The sequence below is a fragment of the Triticum urartu genome, chromosome 1 (assembly GCF_003073215.2).
Source record: "Triticum urartu cultivar G1812 chromosome 1, Tu2.1, whole genome shotgun sequence".
Taxonomy (NCBI): domain Eukaryota; kingdom Viridiplantae; phylum Streptophyta; class Magnoliopsida; order Poales; family Poaceae; genus Triticum; species Triticum urartu.
The window spans coordinates 137,263,424-137,277,902 of NC_053022.1; the positions used below are offsets into that span (position 1 = coordinate 137,263,424).

General features: G+C 44.5%; 2 protein-coding genes across 2 annotated transcripts; one reads left to right on the top strand and one right to left on the bottom strand.

Moving 5' to 3' along the window:
* Positions 1–828: 828 nt before the first annotated feature.
* LOC125551795 (FACT complex subunit SSRP1-B-like) lies at positions 829–6,813 on the top strand. Its single transcript, XM_048715148.1, has 16 exons — positions 829–1,041; positions 1,921–2,106; positions 2,293–2,398; positions 2,491–2,627; positions 3,236–3,319; positions 3,398–3,489; positions 3,594–3,702; positions 3,804–3,890; positions 3,971–4,063; positions 4,684–4,881; positions 4,958–5,109; positions 5,196–5,349; positions 5,455–5,550; positions 5,646–5,819; positions 6,265–6,343; positions 6,450–6,813. The coding sequence occupies exons 1-16, from the start codon at positions 988–990 to the stop codon at positions 6,578–6,580; spliced, it is 1,932 nt and encodes a 643-aa protein (XP_048571105.1). The 5' UTR covers positions 829–987; the 3' UTR covers positions 6,581–6,813.
* A 160-nt stretch (positions 6,814–6,973) lies between these two features.
* On the bottom strand, positions 6,974–12,566 carry LOC125551801 (glycosyltransferase BC10-like). The gene is made up of 11 exons (XM_048715161.1): positions 11,891–12,566; positions 11,649–11,765; positions 11,458–11,558; positions 9,828–9,899; positions 9,492–9,573; positions 9,294–9,374; positions 8,948–8,992; positions 8,151–8,216; positions 7,927–8,076; positions 7,498–7,626; positions 6,974–7,353 (listed from the first exon to the last, which is right to left on the bottom strand). Exons 1-11 carry the CDS (start codon positions 12,197–12,199, stop codon positions 7,333–7,335), a joined length of 1,173 nt encoding a protein of 390 aa, XP_048571118.1. The 5' UTR covers positions 12,200–12,566; the 3' UTR covers positions 6,974–7,332.
* Between the last annotated feature and the right edge of the window lie 1,913 nt (positions 12,567–14,479).

The following is a 14,479-nucleotide window of genomic DNA, read 5'->3' on the forward strand; positions in this document are numbered from 1 at the left end:
TGACAAAAATTCGACCAAATCGAGGTGGGGGACGAGCGCGGTGGGTGCTTCAGGGAGTCGCCGGTAGCGCATGGTGGCCGGTGGAGGCAAATAGGGCTACGCCAGAGTGGACGCGATGTGGGGTTAGGTGGGTGCAACCAAGGGTGGAGGGGAAGACTTTTAAATCGGTCGGTTGGCGAGCGAGTCGAGGCGGCCGAGAAGTATAATTTTTACTCCTTTAAAACTTTTAAGGAATTTTCCATGTGCCAATTAGAGAAGGAAAAAAAAAGAAATTTTACTCCTCTTAAGCATTTTATTAGGGGATCGATTATGGTTGCTCTTACGGTCAGTTTTGTTTGCGTCCACATCATTTTTTGCTTCACCTGGAGTTGTCCTTAGGTATTATAAATGTTTGTTTGGTTGCTGTCCTATGAAAAAGAAAACTCGCCTGGCATAGATTTCTTTGTACCGTAATTAGCCTGGCTAGACTCATTTGCATGGTAATTAGCCTGGCTGAGGCGATCAAATTCGGACGCCTAGCCATGCGGCCACAAAGCTAAGGCTACATGGAGTGTATCGATGGGACGTTGACTTTTTGCCTGGGAGGCATTAACCTGTTCGATATTTTTGCACCTATCAAATACAAGAATGAAATCGACCCATTCTTCTGAATGGAACTGTTCATGGTATGGTTCGTCAACCAAGCACACCTTTCATCACCACACAAGCCTGGTCTGTCTGGCAGGAAGATTTTACATCTCGCGTCCTTCATCGTCGGACAATATATCGACCCCACCCGTCAGATACAGCCCGCTCTCTGCCCAAACGCCTATATTAGCCCGCCGCGCGCCCCCATCCCCAAGCGCCAAAGCGAAAGCCACTTCCTCCTCGCCGCAGAGCTCCCAAATCCCGCACCCGAGGAAGCGACTCTCCCGCGCGCGAGAGAGCGGGTCACGAGTCCTGCAGCGGCGGCGGCTGCGGTCACCGGCCGCAGAGCCAGCGGGCGACATGACGGACGGCCACCTATTCAACAACATCTCCCTCGGCGGCCGCGTCGGCAACGTGAGTGCGCCTCCCCTGCCCCGGTCGAGTTCGCTCGCCGTGATTCGATTCGTTGTTTCGTTAGGGTTTTCCGCTCGACTGTTCGATTCCGCGCTGGCGAGTTTGGCCGACGGGCTCGTCTAGCGGAATTTGTTTTGCGGATTTTTCAGAACGGCGCTTGTTTTTTCTAGGGTTTACACGCTAGGGTTTGTTTCCTCTCCGCGGTACGGAACTGCTCCAGAGGGTAAATTTGTGATCCGCCGTTGGTTGTTGGATTTGGACACCAATGTTGGTCAGGCAAAATGAATAGTCCATATCCAATTAGCTTGGGATGGAACAGATTGGAAACTCAACTACAACCAGGCACTAATCTAGGGATTCGAGGAACATGTTCATGCAATATATATATATATATATATATATATATATATATATATATATATATATATATATATATATATAAATGTCTTGTGCAATTGCTACCATCACCCAGGCGCCGTCCATTTTGGTATTCATGTGTGCCAATTTGTGCTATGGCTGCACTGTATTGGAAGATCACAGCCAATGGCCTTCATAATCACTTCTTATTTACAGTTCGCACATGTTCTTTAAGGAGTATTCTCCTTATCACTGTTTAGCATGCCTAGATGTGATTGAAACACTTGTTGGTTCATTTTAACGAATAAGAATTGTATGTTTGTGTTCATTCGTGGTTCATATCTTTTTGAAACTTAGTGCTGACCCTATTCCAATTACTATTTTGGTAAAAAGTACATAGATCAATTCCAACAGAACCCCTATTTTTTATGGTTGTTGTTGAATTGGTCACTGTTAGTGGCATTACTGCGATACTGAAATTCTCGTCGTGCTGTTATGGACTGATGGTTTGTGCACTTGTAGAACCCTGGTCAGTTTAGGCTTTATTCGGGAGGGCTTGCATGGAAGAAGCAAGGTGGAGGAAAGACAATTGAGGTTGATAAAGCTGATATAATTTCTGTGACGTGGATGAAAATCCCCAGATCTTATCAGCTTAGTGTTGGGACCAAAGAGGGCATTCGGTACGTGTTCAAAGGCTTCCGTGAACAGGTAATAGTCTACCATTTTCCCCCAAGAAATTAATTGATTGTATACTTGACATGAAGAGATGCTAGAAAATAAGAGAAGTTGTACAATCACAGTTGCATCTGCTTTCTGTGTCAAGTTTCAATCTTTCTTGGATAACTGAAACTCTAGTTGTAACCTGAGAAATATTTTGTTTATATTGTTTTGTAGGATGTTAGTAACCTTACTAACTTCATACAAAAGAACACGGGAACCACACCAGAGGAGAAGCAGCTCTCTGTTAGTGGCCATAATTGGGGCGCGGTTGACATCAATGGTTAGCTGAGTTCTCTATAGTCTGTCTGGTAGTGGGTATTCCATTTCCTTTTTGGAAAATTTGTTTCATTTTCCCATTCTCCCCATTTTCAGGCAATATGCTTAGCTTTAATGTTGGCTCAAAGGAAGCATTTGAAGTCTCTCTATCAGATGTATCACAAACTCAGTTGCAAGGAAAAACAGATGTTGTTCTTGAGTTCCATGTTGATGATACTACAGGGGCTAATGAGGTATGTTGTCTGCCTGTATATATTGATCAAAGTTACTCTGTAGTTTTGTAAAGTGTTACCTGTTTGGTTGGCTTTTGCTTACTGTTGCTGGGTGTAAAAAAGGTAAATTTTTGTGTCTGAATCCCAACATTGGTGTGTATATTTAAACTGACATCAGTTTTTTTACTCTCTTTATAGTGACTCTTATTAGTTTCCTTGCCTGTGCCTATGTTTTTAAGGCGTCTTGCCTTGGACGCTTAGGCGATAAGGCGCCCTGGCAGTGCCTTACAAATATGCCCGCCTTAGGCGCCTAGGCGTCCGCCTTAGGCGCTAGAGCGGGTGGTGCTCACCTTAGGTCGCCTTACCGCCTTAAAAACATAGCCCTGTGCACGTAAAAGTTTATGCGGCTATAGCTGTTCTTTCAATCTTGTTTTAGGCATTTAAGGTCTAACTAGCTCCGGTGGTTAGACCATATACATAGGAGATACACTTTCCAAATCTTCTATTGCACAGAATGTAAATGCACCATTGAGCACCATCTAGAGGATTCCGATCTTTACCACAAAAATCTTACAAAGATCATTAGTAAAACAAGTGATTATAACTCCCCTTTTCATCATTTTCTGCAGAAAGATTCGCTGATGGATTTAAGTTTTCATGTACCAACTTCAAATACTCAATTCCTTGGTGATGAGGAACGTCCCTCGGCTCATGTGAGTTCATTTGATAAGCACGATATGACGCAACATGCATGCATATTTTGCGCAAATAGTGAAATGTTCTCTCTTCAGATTTTTTGGCAGAAAATCTTGGCTATAGCTGACGTTGGCTCATCAGAAGAGGCTGTTGTCTCATTGGAGGGAATTGCCATTCTTACCCCAAGGTGAGAAAATCTTGTAACTGTAGACTCTTTGCCTTTCCTAAAATAAGCCTATCCGTTTATTTGTTTCATTTCATGCCATAGCTAACTGCTTATTTTTAATTCAGAGGTCGATACACTGTTGAGCTTCATATGTCATTCTTGCGACTCCAAGGACAAGCTAATGATTTCAAAATCCAGTATAGCAGTATTCTTCGGCTCTTTGTTTTGCCAAAGGTTCTACTACTTTCATGCTTTGTGAACTATCAAGAATTCTTCGCCTTTGTATACTGTCAAGAAGCTAATATGATTTCATGCTTATACTTTGTGCCCTTCAGTCAAACAACCCTCATACATTTGTGGTCATCACACTTGATCCGCCAATTCGCAAAGGACAAACATTATATCCCCACATTGTTATTCAGGTATAGTATTATGATACATTTCACACGAACTTGGCTACAGTTCTTGTATGATACTTAATAACTGGTTCCTTTATGAACAGTTTGTGACAGAGAATGTAGTTGAGAAGGAGCTGTCATTAAGTGAGGAGGTTTTGGCTGAAAAGTACAAGGACAGGCTGCAGAGTTCTTACAATGTGATATTCTTATTCACTTAATGGCTGACTTTCCTTGCATCTCTTTTAAGTTTAACACGACCTATTTCACCTCAAAGTTGATCACAGCTCTTGTTTTTTTTGTAAACTTTGATCATAGCTTGCGTTGATTTTGTTTTCCTTTGTCAGCGTTACATGCTTTAATTATCAAGTGCTCTGAACTATTATTGATTAATACGTACAAGAAATGATGCCAGAATTAATAATACATACCAATAGAACAATACAAGAGTTAATGACATACTACTCATAAAGCATACTGTATATATTAGTGATTATGTACTGTTGAAACACCAGCAGTAACCCTCCAATGCACTTATTACCTAACTCTTGGGGTTTATCAGAGAATGATCTGTGTTTATATTTGTACAATTTCATTCAGTACTTAAATCATAGAGCTACTGACATGCATATTTTCTGCTTGCAAGTATGTTTAGTTGAAGAATGCTTTACTGAACTGAATTAAATATTACCGATCATTTGTGTCCTGATCAGATGATTGTCCCCCCTATATTCCGTTTTCTACTTGTGCACTTGCTCTTCATTTACAGTTTTCTGGGATCTTGATTTATTAACTCACAAAATGTTTGATTTATACATAGGGTCTAGAACATGAGGTATTCTCCAAAATTCTTCGTGGCCTGTCTGGTGCTAAAGTGACGAGGCCAAGCACATTCCGCAGTTGTCAAGATGGATATGCCGTGAAATCATCACTTAAAGCTGAAGATGGATTGCTGTATCCTCTTGAAAAAGGCTTTTTCTTTTTGCCAAAGCCCCCGACACTCATTCTGCATGAGGAGGTCTGCTTTCTACATTTCTGACATGCCTAATTGTTCTTCATCCATTTGTCCTCTGCTAAGCTGTTATTTACTGCAGATCGAGTATGTTGAATTTGAGCGCCATGGTGCTGGTGGTGCTAGTATGTCATCTCACTATTTTGATCTCCTGGTCAAGCTAAAGAATGACCAAGAACATCTCTTCAGAAATATACAAAGGAATGAATACCATAACCTCTTCAACTTCGTCAGGTAAATGCTGATGTCTTGTTGATTTAATCACTGGCATACTATTTAATTCGTTTGGGGATGATAAGTTCTTGTTTCTTTCCTTCAAGTGGTAAGAATTTGAAAATCCTGAATCTTGGAGAAGATGGCCAAGATAGAACTGGTGCAGTTGCGGCTGCTCTTCAGAGCACTGATGATGATCCTGTTGATCCACATCTGGAGCGAATTAAAAATCAGGCCGGTGATGAAGAAAGTGATGAAGAGGTATTGCGTGTGTGCAATCTTTGCTCTTGCTTGCCTATATGGTGACGGAGTAGAATGCGTAATTTGTTTACTTGTAAATCGTACTGTAACTTATTCCAACTTCAGGACGAAGATTTTGTGGCGGACAAGGACGACAGCGGATCCCCCAGTGATGATTCTGAAGAGGGTTCTGATGCCAGCATAAGCGATGGAGAAAAGGAGGTAACTAAATTACTCTTGACAGTATCCGTAAGAAAACTTACCTGAACCAAAACACATGTGGGGCAAGCCACTGCTTTGATAACTTCTTGTTTCAGAAATCTTCCAAAAAGGAAGCTAGTAGCTCAAAGCCACCTGCGAAGAGGAAACCAAAGAATGTGGACGTGGAAGGTTCAGAGAAGAGAAAGCCGAAGAAGAAGCAGAAGAAAGATCCCAATGCCCCTAAAAGAGCAATAGCACCATTCATGTATTTCTCAAAGGCTGAGCGAGCTGTAAGTTACTTGCACCCATCCATATTAAAATTTTCTGCTTTCATGGTTGACAAAATTGTAATCTGAACACGTACCAGCTCCATCCCAAACTGCATCAAACCAATACCAATAGATGCATCATGAAACATGTTTTTCATATGTACTCCCTCCGTAAACTAATATAAGAGCGTTTAGATCACTACTTTAGTGATCTAAACGCTCTTATATTAGTTTACAGAGGGAGTATTTATTTGGTATTACAGATAGCTATTATTTCTATGAACTTGGTCAAACTTAAATAAGAGTATCCTGCATTGTTTTTGACGAATTTTAGTTCATTCTGTGTTGCAGTCTATGGTTTCTATGTTAGGTTGTAGAATTATTTGCTATTCTTTCTCAAGACATTTGGCGTGTGCTGTCAAATTAAGCAAACAGTGGATCTTTGATTGACATTTTTCTAATGCAGAATTTGAAGAACATCAACCCTGAACTCAGCACCACGGATATTGCAAAGAAGCTTGGAGAGAAGTGGCAAAAGATGTCAGGTAACATGTCCTAAGTTACAATGGCAGTATGGTGCAGTTCACACTGTCAGTTTTTTTTAAGGAAAAAATAACTCGTGTTAATCATTTCCAATTGTCATATTTGCAGCTGAGGAGAAGCAGCCATACGTTGAGCAGTCCCAAGTGGATAAGAAACGCTATGCAGAGGAGTCTGCTGCCTACCGCGGCGCTGGTGCGGCTCCTGTAGACGTGGACTCTGCAGATGGATCGTCCGATTGAATTGGAAGATTGGCCGTTGTCGAAAGGAGCATACTTTCGAGTCATGGTACAAGTAGGCATCCGATTTATCTTGGCTGTAGTGACTGTTGAGGTGTGATCCTTACGTTTCTGAGTGAACGAAGAACAGTTAGGATATGTAGGTTCCAAGGTAATGTTTGCTTTGCTACGAGCTGTCAGCACATGTGCCAGGTGTTTTATTCGCACGCTGCTTGTGCAACTTTTTTTCTGCAAAATACTCAAATCTTCATCGGAATTACAAAGCATACAAAACATAATAAAAATTACACTGAAGTGCTTGAACCATTAAATGACTAATACCGTCAAATGTGAACATTGCAGTTCCATACGCTCGATTCACATTCAGATCACCGAATAATACTGAACGAATGAACATGCCACAAGATGCAACTGGTTCCATAAATTTGCAGAAAGGATTTTCTCAAGAATAGAACTTAAGTGGTTCTTCCAGATCCAACTGTGGATAGTTGCTTACGGTTCCAGTTACAATGCTGAGCTGAGCTGTGAGCTAACATGTGTACTAACCTAGCGCTATATGAAGCATAAGTTTATCTCTTTACAACACCCTATTGTACTCTCTAGAGTACAACAAATTATATCTAACACACGCCAAAAATCGCTGCTATTTTCTGTCACCTCCACCCCTTTTCCTTTAGGTATATGCAAACTGGCAGTATTCTGCTTGTAAGGGAGAAAACCTTTACATGGCAGATGTCCCCTGCACTATATACTCATCATCTTGCTGCTATAAATGACTGCACAGGAAAAAGGAATTACGTAAGCAAAGCAGAGTGTTATTTCTTAGGCCAAATCAGGTTCATGGGAAGTAAATTTGGCAACTGGTTGGCCTATGTTTGTGCAGGCTCATCCACAACAAAAGTTAAAGGTCCTGAACTCACTGAGTTAAGAAGCTTCAGACCGGCTCCGCGTGTAAACTTCCTTGCAAAGAGGAAGCAAGGTGCTGGTCTCTCATTACTTGTGCACCACTCTCTTCTATATTCGGTCTCATAATATATATTATCAATATCCTACAAAAAATATAAAGAGATAGACCCTCAGTGAACAGTTAGAAATTGTCCTAGGCACTTCTTACAGGCAATTTATTTTACAGACATGCATCTTATTATGCCAGAACTACCGCATGGAAATCAAAGTATGTATCTCTCATCACCGATTTTGCCATCGATGTAGCTAGATATCAACTTCTATCAAACTCAGCAAACCAAAACAAATAATAAAAGCATACATGGTTTTTCTGTGAAATACAAAAAAAAAATACAATCATCTTTCTAGGGAATACAGTGTTCAGATTTGACAGAAACATATACCTTAATGGATTTTATAAGTGCGGGTGTAGCATCAGAGACTTTGTATGTTACAGGATGCCATCCACGCCTTTCACGATCTTTAGAAGATGATAGATCCCATGCGCTATGTGTAACTGATCTCCGGGTAAGCTCTTCTTCAAGCCCATTTTGCTGTAACAGAGATATGTCATGTGCATTTGTGTAGAGAACAAATTCAAGGTATGTTACAATGATTATTGACTTACTGCAAGCAATGTTTGAACATAGTGCTCATCTGGTATGCAGTTATGTGCCTTCCATGCCTCAGCAGGCTGGGTAAAATGAGGACATGTAACACGTAAGACTACCAATTGAACTTTTCCAGTGAAACAACCATAAACAAATGTACTTATTGAGTTCATAAGTAAATCTTGAAGGCTTAGATAATTATTTGGTTAAGAAAATATTTTAGGAAATATAAGAAATACAGTAGACATATGAGTAGTGGTTCTATGCACTCTTAAGAAGTTAAAATATATGCCGCGCTTAAAATTTGGCTTCACTACATATACGTACAGGAATATTGCAGAAATAACACAGATTAATCTAACTTTGGTTCCACTTCCGTATACGAGATCCTTGTGAGCGCACAAACTATCACACATAGTGTTATCTATTTTCATGTATAAGCTTTAACTTGTCCATAGTTTGAGAACAATACCTCCTTTATAATTGCATAGGTTGATGAAAACAAACAAAAATCAATTCATTTGGATGGGTACTAGTTAACATTAAAGCAAATACAGGCACGGATCAAGTTCATGCCTGCAATTCATGTCACAGGAATAAGGCCAGATGTTAACATCCAGAACCCACAGGAAAACAAATGGCATGATGAACACAACCTCTAATCTGTCATGTATTCTAGACATACTCCAGGTACAAACTGCATCAAAAACAAGCTTTGAACTATTTTCACAGAAGAAAAAAGGACAGCATGAACCACGGTTCAAGATACTCCAGAAATAGATGGATTGGTATTTTGTTAAAGGGTCTCACTTACAATAGGTTTATCCCAGTCCCGCCAGAACTCTGGTAAGGGCCTTCTCTGCAGCAAATAAAAGATATACTTTCTTCAATAAGAACAGGCACAGAAAAAAAAATCAAGTTCCCATGTATGTACAGATGGAAAAACTGTCATTTGTACATGCATACGCTACAGCACCATATGTAAGTACAGATGTAAAAATTGTCAGAACTTAGTAGAATAATAAGAAGTGTACAACTATTTAAGTGCCATTATCTTGATGATGCGAAACTACTACCTTGTGAAGTCATGTCCATCTATGAACTATGTTACAGTACTGAATATTTCTGCACATAGAACATACAATTATTGAGGCACGTACCCTGCAATGCTTCTTGAATTCTGGCAACACCACATCATCATAAACCACAACTTCAGCATGCTTTTTAATCAGCACAGCCCACTGTATGGCGAGTTAGGGCGGCAGAGATACAAGAATGAGTTTGTTAGACACACAAAAATTCAAGTTAAACTTTTATTTTCCATCTTTCTTCTTTCATCAGTAAAAGCGGAAAGGTACCTGCGAGCCTTTTCTCCAATTCTCCACCGGGATGATTGGGTCCATTCGTGGATTGTACCTGCCCTGTTTTGTATCGGCGAAACTGCCAGCATTACACAATTGGATGCTATTAGTCAGACTATAAGATCAGCTAAAAGAAAAGCTTACATCTTAATATGAACAGATCTGCAATATGTTATGCTAGCAATCGATCTAAAAGGTCAAGGTGCATGAAAACACTAAGACAATGTAAAATGGAAAAGGATATGATGAACTATATTGTCATTCATAAATACTGACTGATACTCATTCTTAATCAAGGCTAGGAGACATAATGCAAAACTGAGATGTTTATACCTGTCCACAAAGCTGGTTGATGCAGACATTATGTAGTCATAAGTGTAGTTGAAATTGTACAATGGTACACAACTGGCAGAGAGAGAAGATCCTAGTAAGCACGAATTCAATATTAAGATCCAAATACGTTCATAAATGATGTGCGCAGTGCATAACCATTTTGACGAAAACAAGTTTGTAAAAAATAAATGTCGGATTGTTGAGTATTAGTAACTGTTGAGTCAAACACCAGAGCCATGTAGAAGATCTCAAATTTGCAACAGACCTAAATTTGGTAAATGGGTATAGCTATACATATGGATTACCATTATAGGCACTTATCCGAGACAACCAACAGAACATAGGGACAATTGGAAAATATAACCCAGGATTCACTTCCTGCAAAACAAATGTTCTCTCCAAGTCACAGAAAACACGGTTATGAATAACCTGGTGATCTACTGATTGTAAAAGTAGGATTTCCTGCGAGCAATAATAAGCACTTAAAAAATACAATTTGAGTCTACCAGTATGTTTAGGTGGAAAGGGAAACAACAGAGATATCTGAACTGGACCTAAATGTGAATGACATGAAAATTCCTTTTTTAAGGGCGTGGAGACGGTGTACAAAAGGGAAGAAAACTCGTGACTGGTCTAAAGGAAAAATGTCCAATTATGTCTTAGCACTACCACATTGCAATTTTTTAAGGGCGTGGAGACGGTGTACAAGGGCGTGGAGAAGTGCATTTTTAGCGGTGTGGTCCATTGTTGGGTATGTTGAAATATATTGCTCACCTCCCTCCATCAGTTCGGACTTTTGGATGAGTTGGTCGGTGCATGAATTCAATATGGTATCAGAGCCAAGAGATCTTGAGTTCAAGACCCTGCCAATGCAGTATTAAATAAAACGATTCTGCGGCCTACATCGATCCCACGTCTAAGGACTAAAATAGCCTAGACGTGAGGGGGAGTGTTGAAATATATTGCCCACCTCCCTCCATCAGTTCGGACTTTTGGATGAGTTGGTCGGTGCATGAATTCAATAGGGTAGCTTCAAACCTATACCCCCCGCCGCCCCTAGTGTGTATAACATGTTCGGCAACTGGTTGAGGTGTATTGATAAAAAAAATCTTTCCATATCCTTGTGGGGTGGGAAGCCTTGTGTTGGGCTTTGTGGCTTTCCATGAATGATGTGGTTTTTAACAAAAAGAGTATTTCATCTCGTGTGTAAGTTATTCAGGCATGTACACGTTGGCTCCGTGCGTGGTCTATCATGCAAAGGTACGTGGTCTATCACGAGTTTTTTTCTGTAAAACCCTACTTTTGAGTTCTCTCGGACATGTTGGTTGTGTGCATGTTATGCAGAGTTTGGGCTCAGTGCGGTTGTATTAGCTTGATATAACGATTGAATGAAATTCCATTTATTGGAAAAAGTAAGACAATCTACATGGGACAACAAAAGAAACATTGACACAATCTCAGGACATAATACAGCAGATTTTCCACTTTACTAATTAGTGTATTGCAGCAAGAGCTCAAACACCACATAAGTGATGTGTTAAACAGTACAAGTTCCCCCTTTAGACCTTATGCTTCATTGATTTCATTCTTTTGTGCAAATTGCCATTCTAAGAACAGCATCGAACTGTACCTGTCGGACACAAAAACGAAGCGCTCATTGAAGGGATCCTTGAGTGCATGGCTGAGAAGGATGCGCTCGGCCTCGATCATGCTCGCCTCCCCCCAATCCACCTGAATGCCAAAAAAGTTAAAATCATGTCGGCAGCAATGGAGCATCGAACGCAGAGATCACATATTATGGTAGGAACTGTCAGCACTAACCTGGACGCTGTTGTTGACCTGCCGGTTGTAAAAGAAGCGGGAGCGGGTGGTGGCGCGGGTGAGCACGAAGCCTGGCCGCGAGTGCACGAAGATGGAGAACCTCCCCTCATTGTCGCCCTGATCCGCATAATAAGAATCACAATGCGACTTGAGATTAATTCATTCATTCGCTCCCGCATTGGTGAAATCGAGACGGCGATCGAGAGATGGAGCGAGAAGGGCGGGGGGGGGGGGGGGCGTACACGGAAGAATGCGTCCCAGACGAGGTCGAGCGGGAGGCGGTTGCGGGCGATGAAGAGGAAGGCGACCCTGGCGTTCCCCGGCGGCAGCGGCGCCTCCTCCACCTCGGCCAGGACCACCGGCCCCTCGTGCCTTCCCCCTCCTCCTCCCGCCGCGGCCGCCTGCTCCTTCCCTCCCTCCGCGTCCAGCGGCGGGGAGGAGCCGTGCAGGAGCAGGAGGAAGACGCCGGTGACGCAGAGGCAGAGCACCAGCAGCACCGCCGCCGCCGCGCTCCTGCCGCCCCTGCCGTACGAGTGCCGCCGCGGCCTCATTCCCCGAGACGGGTCGGCTAGTGCTCCGTGCTATATAGTGGTATTACCGTCTCACCGCCGGCGCCGCTCCTCCCGCTCGCGGCATTGGGGGCGAGCAGAGCGTGGCAGAGCAGAGCAGAGCGGAGCGGAGAGCGCCTCAGGTCAGATCTCGAGCTCCCGCGGCTGCGCGGGGGGAGTGAGGTGCGGTCTCGTGGTCTCGGGAGGTTGGTGGTGGTTGCACTTGCGCCGCAGCGGGGAGGCGGGGGATCGAATCTCGGCAGGCTCCGCTCGCTTGCTTGCCGGGGCAGCGCGGCAGCGGCAAGTAAAGCTAGCAGTCTCGTGAGAGATACTCCTGAACGGGCGTGCCAACCACCTACCGGGAACGGGAACGGGAACGGTGCGGATCCACGCTCCAGTGAGGTCGGGGCAGCGGCAACGGTGCGGATCCAAATCAGTCCCGAAGAGGGCGGGGCGGGGGCGGGGAGAGGGAGCAGCAAAGGGGCATGTCGTGGTCTGACAGTGGCACGTGGACTTCACATTATTCACATTGACTAGCTCCCCGTCCTAAAGTTGCATCAAAGCGACACGCCGGTGCCGACTGTCGGATTTCGGGTTCCGGCAGATCCTTGAGGTTCGAACACTAAGGTGCGCGCGGAGATTTCGTCTCCTACCTACCTGCACCCCCCCTCCCCGCCATGCTAGGATCTAAAATTACAGAAAGAACAACACAAGAGACACAGGGTTTATACTGGTTCGGGCCACCGTTGTGGTGTAATACCCTACTCCAGTGTGTGGTGTGTGGATTGCCTCTTGGGCTGATGATGATGATGAATACAAGGAAGAACAGCCTCACGAGGGTCTGTTCTTGGCTAGGGCGATGAACTGCTCGGAGGAGTTCAGTCACCCTTCTCTCTCTCTCTGCTTCCTCCAACCGACCGAACCCCTTGCTATGTGGGTGGCTGGTCCTATTTATAGAGGCCCTGGTCCTCTTCCCAAATATCGAGCGGGAAGGGAGCCAACAATGGCGGGCTAATTTGAAGGGGGACAGCAAGTATCAGCTATCCTGACAAAAGTAGTCTTCGCCTGCGCAAAGCTCTGGTGATGACGCCGTCTTGGGCTCCACGGTGACCTCCGTCTCGTAGTCCTCCTGGTCTTGATCTCGTTGTACCAAAATGGCAACCTTTGCCTGATGCCTCGGTACTCCGCGGCTGCGCTTGCCCCCTTTGCACCAAAGAGGAAAGGAGGACGCTGCGCGGCTGGCACCCGCCTGGCGCCCTGAGTCGTCATGGCTTGCGTCACGGGCACCTCACGAGGTACCCCGCCTTGATCTCTCCGCCTCCTCGTGAGCCAGCCTGACGAGGCCGTGCCTGAGGAAGCTCCGTGTCGTCCGCCTCGCGAGGCTTGGCCCCTCGCGAGGGTCTTGGGTTTGTGTTGGTGAAGATGGGCCGTGCTGGGCCCCCCTTTGAGCCACGCCGTAGGCCGCAGGCAGGCAAGTCTGGGGACCCCCGTTCCCAGAACGCCGACACCGACCGACGTGCTAAACGGAGCCGACAAACCGACCGCAGCGTGCTTACTGAGAGCATCTCCAACAGACGCGCCAAACTAGCACCGTGCCGCAAAATCCCCCCTTTTAGCGCGCGCAACCGGAATAGCTGCTCCAGCGGGCGCGCGAAAACCGCGCGCGCGGCATACGTAGTCCAGCGCGCGGGCCGAAACGCAATTGCGCACCGCTTATTTGCTGCGTCCGCTCCCGCGCGCTGGACTCTCGCGCGCTCGCTCGCACCTCCCACCCCCCCTCCAGCCGCGCCGCCGCCGCCGACCGCGCCACCCGGCGACCATTCCGGCGCTTCCCCGGCCTATCCCCGCCCCACGCGCGCTTTCTCCGGCCCCCCTCTAGGCCCGCCGCCCCGCGCGCGTGCTGGTCCGCCGACGAACAGCGCCCGCGCGCTCGCTGGCGCTCGGCGCCCGCTAGGTGTTCGACAAAACGCCTAGAAGGTATGTATTGCTCAAAAGCCATGAATTTCGTGCATGTTGATTGTAGTTTTTTATTTATAGCATAGTATTCAACATTGTAAATGAGTTCATCGTATGATTCTTCCGAAGAAGAATTTGATATGGAAGAGGAGGAGGATCTTGCAATGATCCTAGCTATACATATTAATAAAAAATCGAAACACGGTGGTTCGGTTATGGGTCGGCAAAAAATTTGGAGGGATAGGATCGATGCCCACAACAGATTGATCAGGCATTATTTTGCGAAGAATCCCACATACCCTGAGTCATATTTTCGTCGCCGGTTTA